General features: G+C 45.1%; 1 protein-coding gene across 1 annotated transcript in view; it reads right to left on the bottom strand.

Annotated features, from left to right (window-relative positions):
* The window catches only part of myo10 (myosin X), a 166,282-nt gene that overhangs the window by 17,019 nt on the left and 141,763 nt on the right, over positions 1–7,500 (bottom strand). The window contains exons 24-30 of the mRNA XM_080440639.1: positions 7,162–7,201; positions 6,481–6,711; positions 4,782–5,077; positions 3,830–4,130; positions 3,133–3,369; positions 2,153–2,273; positions 657–900 (exon numbers count right to left, since the gene is read on the bottom strand). Of these exons, the coding sequence (XP_080296765.1) occupies positions 657–900; positions 2,153–2,273; positions 3,133–3,369; positions 3,830–4,130; positions 4,782–5,077; positions 6,481–6,711; positions 7,162–7,201 (1,470 nt within the window). The remainder of the gene's footprint in view (positions 1–656; positions 901–2,152; positions 2,274–3,132; positions 3,370–3,829; positions 4,131–4,781; positions 5,078–6,480; positions 6,712–7,161; positions 7,202–7,500) is intronic.

The raw sequence follows: 7,500 nt of genomic DNA, 5'->3' as shown, positions 1-7,500 counted from the left end.
TTGTGAGCATAGACTGTAAAAAATATGGACAGCGTTACGCCCATAGACTCTGCAGATCGTAAATTAAGCTCATTTTTCAATTCAAATCCGCCATCTTTCTATATCCTATGGACTCGGAAATGAATGCTATTGGTTGGGACCAGAGCGGGGGGTGGGTAATTAATGCCATTGGTTGTGTAGCTGGTCAATACAGGAAGCCACGCCCCTCCTACAGCATACCCTACTTTATCATCAATTTTAAAATAAATGGGACCATAATTTACCAAAACACATCATGGTGATTGAAAGAAGACTTTAAACTAGCGACTGGATTTTTGACAATGTTGACAGAGTATTTATGACAATGTTTATTAAGGTAATAAAATCAAGTGTAAAGTTCGGCAAAAACCCATCCGCTTGAATGGAGCCTAATTACTTCTGACACCAACAGGGGCGAAACAGCGAGAATACAGGCCATTCATATGCACTGTCACTTCCTATACAGCCTCAATTTACAACTTGGAAGCTAGCCCCTTGGCTGTGAGCTTGCAAATCACCTATTTTCGCTGAATGTTCACAGCCTAATAGGGAAGCTAGACTTGTGATTGAGTACAGTACTTGAGCAAATGAACTTAGCTAAAATAGCTACTTTTTTCTTCTTTTAATGAATGCCTTACTTGGCGTTGTGTATCTCCAGCATGCCCTTCATCTTGTCCTCGCCGTCGTTCTCAAAGTACATGAGCTTGCTCTGCCGGAGGACGAACCACCGTCGCTTCCAGTTGCGGCGGGACAGCGTGGACGAGCCGCCGCCCTTCTTGTTCAGCCAGCCCTGCTTGAGAGCCTCCTGCTTGGCCCGGAACCACAGGAAGGTCTCGTCCTTCAGCACGCACCACCGCCGCTTCCACGTGTTCATCAGACCCCCTGGGGAGAGAGAAAGTGTTTAGAGACCTCACATGCTGTCACCAGTGGGGCCCCCAGGCTTCCTAGAGGCGGTCCCCGGCTAAATGTGTTCTTTGACTTTCAAGATTTTTCAAAAATGTTCAAAAATAGCAGATGTACAAGCTCGCATCGTGGCACAAAAGTGATGCCCTGTGAGCTTGTAGATCAGCAATTTTTGATTAGCCAATGCTAAAACCTGAAATGATCCAGATGCTTTCCCGGTTTTAATGGTATTAAAATCGGTTTAACCACTTTTGGCTATTTGGAAATAGCTGATCTACAAGCTCACAACACGTTACATCTTGTGTATGTCTATTTCCAAAAACCTGTTCAGATGGGGGTCTGTGGTCAAATCCATATTCATTTGTGGGTCCTTGACAAAGGTTTGAGAATAACTGATAATGATGTAGAGAAGAAAGATACAGGTCTAGATATAGACATAGTTTCTTTGCAATGACTGCAGTGCCATCTAGTGGTGACAAGACAAAGCACACAGTTTAGAAAACACTAATATAATAGAAATATGGTGTGGATGTGGATCTCAGACTTCAAGTGACTAGCCTGTGATCAGTCATTTTATGTCACAGTGGTTCTCAACCTGTGGTTCTTGACCCCCAGCGGGGTCCCCACATGATTTTTTGGGGGGGGGTCCCCAGATGACAGTGAAGTGACAATTCAAATAACTTTTAAGACCTTTTTAATACCTTAAATAAATGGGGAAAATTTTAAGAAAAAGACCATTACTGCATCAAAAGTAATCAACAAACTATATAATACGAACTGGTCAAACATTGGCCAAATTGTCAAATAATAGAAGAGGCACATCTTCTTTTTAAATAACCGATCTACAAGCTCACAACGCCACGCAATATTTATCTGCGGAACTGAGTCAAACAAAATTGAAAACTCTCCAGTTAAAATATGATTATTTTGGGGGGTCCCCAGTTCAAATATGATTTTTTTATTTTATTTTGGGGGATCCCCAGTTCAAATATTATATGATTATTTTGGTGGGTCACGGCCTGAAATCAGAGAGAATCACTGATTTATGACATCAGCCAATATATGACATATCTATGTATGACTCCAAATGTACACATAAAACATATGTGGGGGGGGGGGTAGTCTATATACTTCTGTGGTCTACTGGCAACGACCTGATTGGTCCAGAAACACACTCACACACGCACGCACACACACACACACACACACACACGGACGGACGTGCACACACCTTTGATGTAGAGGAAGCTGTGGAAGTATGGCAGAGTGACACAGCTGTAGACGGAGTCTCGTCGGTACGACAGCTCGTCATCTGTGTCGAAACGATCAAAGTCGTCCTCACTGTCCTCGAACTGCCATGAAGAGGGAAATAATAACATGAGAAGTTGTGATGTTTTAAAAGTTATCCTGTAATTCACAACTGAGGTGCATTATCAGTATTATTATGATTATAAGAAGAATACACTAACATTTACTGTCTCAGCTTTCCTACTGTCTGTCTCTCCTACACTGTCTCCCTCTCAGCTTTCCCACAGATTTCTTACTGTCTGTCTCTCGTACACTGTCTCCCTCTCAGCTTTCCTACTGTCTGTCTCTCCTACACTGTCTCCCTCTCAGCTGTCCTACTGTCTGTCTCTCCTGCACTGTCTCCCTCTCAGCTGTCCTACTGTCTGTCTCTCCTACACTGTCTCCCTCTCAGCTGTCCTACTGTCTGTCTCTCCTGCACTGTCTCCCTCTCAGCTTTCCTACTGTCTGTCTCTCCTACACTGTCTCCCTCTCAGCTTTCCTACTGTCTGTCTCTCCTACACTGTCTCCCTCTCAGCTGTCCTACTGTCTGTCTCTCCTGCACTGTCTCCCTCTCAGCTTTCCTACTGTCTGTCTCTCCTACACTGTCTCCCTCTCAGCTGTCCTACTGTCTGTCTCTCCTACACTGTCTCCCTCTCAGCTGTCCTACTGTCTGTCTCTCCTACACTGTCTCCCTCTCAGCTGTCCAACTGACTGTCTCTCCTACACTGTAAAATCAGAAAATAAATCTTAATTTGTTAATTTAGAATCCCCAGAAGCAAAGATTTGAGTTAAACAAAGCAGAAATGTTCACGATAAAAAAAATGCAGAAGCTTAATTTACAAAAAAACACAAAAAGTTCAAACATGGAGATAGGAGGTTTCTGCCCCACAGCGACGATACATGACAATGTGTGGTTGTACCCACCGATGACTGCGCTCCCTCTGAGCTGAAGCGGTAGGCCCCTGAGCTGTTGTAGGTGCCCACGGACCCCCTGCAGTCCGGGGACCACTGGCCCCCGGCACTGCGGGGTCCCGACAAGGCCAGGCTGCCGCTGGACACGATGGCCCCCTCGTCGTAGTCGTCCTGGTCGTAGTCCGAGTCCTCGTCGGGGGGGATCAGCTCCACCAGCTCGTCCGATGGAGCCTCTGAGGAGGGCGCCCCCTGGTGGGAGGGAGGTCAAGATCGTCAAGGTTTAGTTGACCGTTCATTGTCGCACAAATAATTGCGATTAACTCTTTGCCTGCCACCGACAAGATTTCTCGTCAGATTCTGCTAAGGCGCCATTGATGAGAATTGTATGTGTTTTCAGTGGTTTTCAACGCTTTTTTTTCATGGCGCTGTTTGCTACCCAATGAATGATGCTTTCACTGCCAGATGATGACAGACCTGGATCTGACTTAATTTTTTATGTCAAGTAAACAGCTCGTTTACTTCCTGTTTATTCGTTGTGGAAAAATGGCTTTATCTCCATTTCATTTAGCTCAAGATAATTGCAATTAATAATTGTAATTAGCTCAACGTAATTGCAATTAATAAGTGTGATTAGTTCAAAATAATTGCAATTAATTAATTAGTTGATTAATCAGGCAATTCCATAATAATGGCGACGTTGGGGCTGTACCTGTGGGAGGCAGTAGGCGGAGTCACCGCTGGACGAGGCGCTGTGGCCGCCGGGGGGCGGAGCCAGAGGGGGTGGTACTGGCGGCAGAGGGAGGGCCATGGTGGGCGGGGCCAGGAGGGGGAGAGGCGGGGGCAGGACGCCGTCGTTGGCGTACGGGTCCTCCTCCGCGGACGAGTCGTCGCTGGTTCGAATCCCGCTGGTGCGCTGGCCGTCAGAGTGTCCGTGCTCGCTGGGGTTCGGCGAGTCTTTGAACGCCTCGTCGTCGGCGCCGAAACCTTCGTCCACGTCCTCCTCTTCGTCCCTTTGATTAATTTGTTGGTAGATTGATTAATTTATGTTTTAATTGACAAAAATGCATTTTATATAATTATATTAATAATATATTGCTGTCTGGTGGAAACCTTGTTGTACAGTATGTCCAAAACATTTTTAAATAGTGAAAATAGCCGATCGACAAGCTCACAACGTGCCACAATGCGTCTGTGTGTTTTATAAATATTTAACCAATGAAAAGCATTAATAAACATGACTTGATGATAATAACTACGTTGGACACACATTGAACACACTTTTGTTTTCACTTTCCACCAATGGATTTAAGAGGTTTAGTGTAAGATTGAAAAAGAACCATCGAAAGATTGCAGCGCAACTCAGGCCTCTTTCACTATAGTATAAAGTGGTTAAACTGAAGTGATATTGATACATTCCAGTCTATAGAAACTGTCCGCAGCAGCAGTCTCTGACAAACGGACCCGTTTCGGCTACTCAGTTGTGAGTGTGGACCACTGGACCACTGGTTGAGAACCACTTGACAGTAGAGCACGCTCTGCTCGGGACTTCTGTCCTCTAGTATTTGGATTGATAAAATTCCAAACATTATAATCGGCGCCACACAGCACCCACATGGGCGCCACACGGCACCCACTTTGACCCCCCCTGTTGCATGGCGTACCTTTCTGCGTGTCTCCTCCTCCCTCCTCCTCCTCCTCCACCTCCTCCTCCTCCACCACCTCCTCCTCCTCCCTCCTTCTTCTCCTCTTCCTCCCCCGGGCCGACGCCCAGCGACGTCTCGATGTTCCGCACGCACTCGTCGATCTCGTCGAAGTTGAGCGAGTCGAGGAAGTGCTGCGCGGCCAGACACGCCTCCTCCTCCAGGTGACGCAGCTCCTGGTCACGCAGCAGCTGGAGGCGGAGCAACGAGGCCTCCGTCAGAGAGAGCTCCTCCCTCTCCTTCTGACGCTGCAGCGCCTGCGTCGATTGATTTATCAAATGGAAATAGTTATTAAAAATGGAAGAAACACACAATAAAAGCCCAGAGGCTTGTTTCCATTGTTTTCCACTAGAGATGCGCGGATCGCGGTTTTAGCCGCGGTTGCCGCAGTTAACCGCAGTTTGGGTGGATTTGGGTCAATCAAATATAATTATTAATTCATATTGGATAAACCGCGGGTGAAATAATGCGGGAATTAAATTAATGATATCAATCTATAGGCCTATAATAGCTTTTAAAAAGCACTAAATTTCACCGTGTGTGCGTTTGTAGTATTTTAATATTACGTCATTTTACACCAGGCAAAAAATAGCCGCTCACGACATGTTGCTTTACAGGCAGCCAGTGTTGCCAGGTTGCGAGAGAAATAAGTAGCCAGGTCTATGAAAACAAGCCCAAAACAAGCCCAAAAGTCGCAACACAGAGCATTGTTTTTGCTCTGTGTTTTGTTTTCACTTTTTCTTTCTTTTTCTGTAAAGCACTTTGAGCTGCATTTATGTCATGAAAGGTGCTATATAAATAAAGTTTATTATTTTAAAAGTCGCTTATAAAAAGCTTATAAAAAGCCGACATGGCAACAAAGTGGTTGAAAGCGAAAGTAACTTAATGAAGACGTGCGCTTGTTGTTACCATGGTTGTGGATTGTATACAGTCACTGCATCGCGACAGTGGTGAGTAACACTGTTTATAAGAAAACTAACGTCAGGAAAATAACAATTATTTGGTGCGGTTGGTGCGGATCTATAAATAGGATGATATAAGTACCGCGGGTGGATGGCGGATGGATAATGAACTTGTTAACGCGGATTTGGGTGACAAAAAAAGCCATCCGCGCATCTCTATTTTCCACGCATTGAAGGGGAGGGGTCGCAGGGGATCATTAAAACAATAATAGTCACATTAAGATTGAAAAAACAATATTAACAATATTAGACAATATTGAATAACTTAGAAATAAATAATCAGTCAGTCAACTAAGCTCCCTCTGGTGGAGGAGTTGAGTGTACTACAGTGATGATTTCGTAGACTAAAAGTATGACGAAAAATGTTTGTCTACTACTATCTTTTTTCACTGACGAAAACAAAATAAAAACTAAATCATAATTTCATGCATGGCTGTGCGTGGGTGTTACTCTCGGAAAATACGCAATCTATAGCCAATAGATCGGCTATTTTCAGGCACACAGATAAGTATACGTCAGGCATTAGACACCATCAAGGCCTGCCAACATAAACTTCAGTCGACTAAATCAACCGTAGATTTAGTCGACTAAACTCTTACGATATTTAGTCAACTAAAACTAGACTAAAACTAAAACATTTCCGATGTCTAAGACTATGACTCCAAATTTTGCGGTCAAAATTAGCGCCCATCGCTAACCTGGATCTCCCGCTCCAACCGCAAGATCTCCTCCACCTTGGACGCCTCCTGGGGACGGATGGCTGTGGACGACGACTCCTCTCCTCCCTCTGACGGCTCCTCCTCCTCCTCCTCCTCCAATGACGAGGCCTCCTGGTCCTCCGTGGGGGTGGGGGCGGGGGTGGGGGGCGGGGTCAGAGCGGCTAGGCGTTCAGCCAGTCGCAGCTCCTCCAGTCTCCTGAGCTCCTCAGCCTGGGAGGAGAAAGCACAGAATGTTCATGAACCATCTGGACAGAGCAAAGCACTGAAATGATCAGAATATGTACATCACGTCCAGGGCAGTGCTTCTAAACCTGTGGTGGGTAGGGACCCCCAGGGGGGTCCCCACATGATTTAGTTTATTTTTTGCAGGGGGGGGGGGGGTCCCTAGATGAGTAGGTAAAGTAAAGGGACAATGTAATGACTTTTAAGCCTGAAAAAAGACTGCATCAAAAGAAATTAAAAAATTATACTATATATATAATATATATATATATAAAATATTTTGAAAATAAATCTAGATCTACAAGCACACAACACCTCGCAATTGGCCATTATTGGCTGAAGAATGCAACAAAAACAAAAAGATATCCATGAATTCTCTCTCTTTTTTTTTTAACTATCCCTTTAATGTGGCTTTACAATAAACAGAATGGGTCTCACCTCTCTGGACAATCTCTCCATCTCCAGCCTCCGTCTCTCCCTACAGACAGACAGACAGACAGACAGACAGACAGACAGACAGAGAATGAGACTGCAGCTGTCATGATATAACAAAGTGGACAGACATATTCAGTTTGATTGAATTGAAAACCCATCAGTCATCTGGAACAAGGTTAATAAAGATCCCGGTACACAACGCACACATACTAGTGCACACACGCACACACACACACACATGCACGCACGCACGCACGCACGCACTCACACACACACACACACACACACACACACACACACACACACACACACACACACACACACACACACACACACACACAC

The sequence above is a fragment of the Gymnoscopelus braueri genome (genome assembly GCF_963280865.1).
Source record: "Gymnoscopelus braueri genome assembly, chromosome: 10".
Lineage (NCBI taxonomy): Eukaryota > Metazoa > Chordata > Actinopteri > Myctophiformes > Myctophidae > Gymnoscopelus > Gymnoscopelus braueri.
This window is presented reverse-complemented; position numbering and strand designations above follow the sequence as displayed.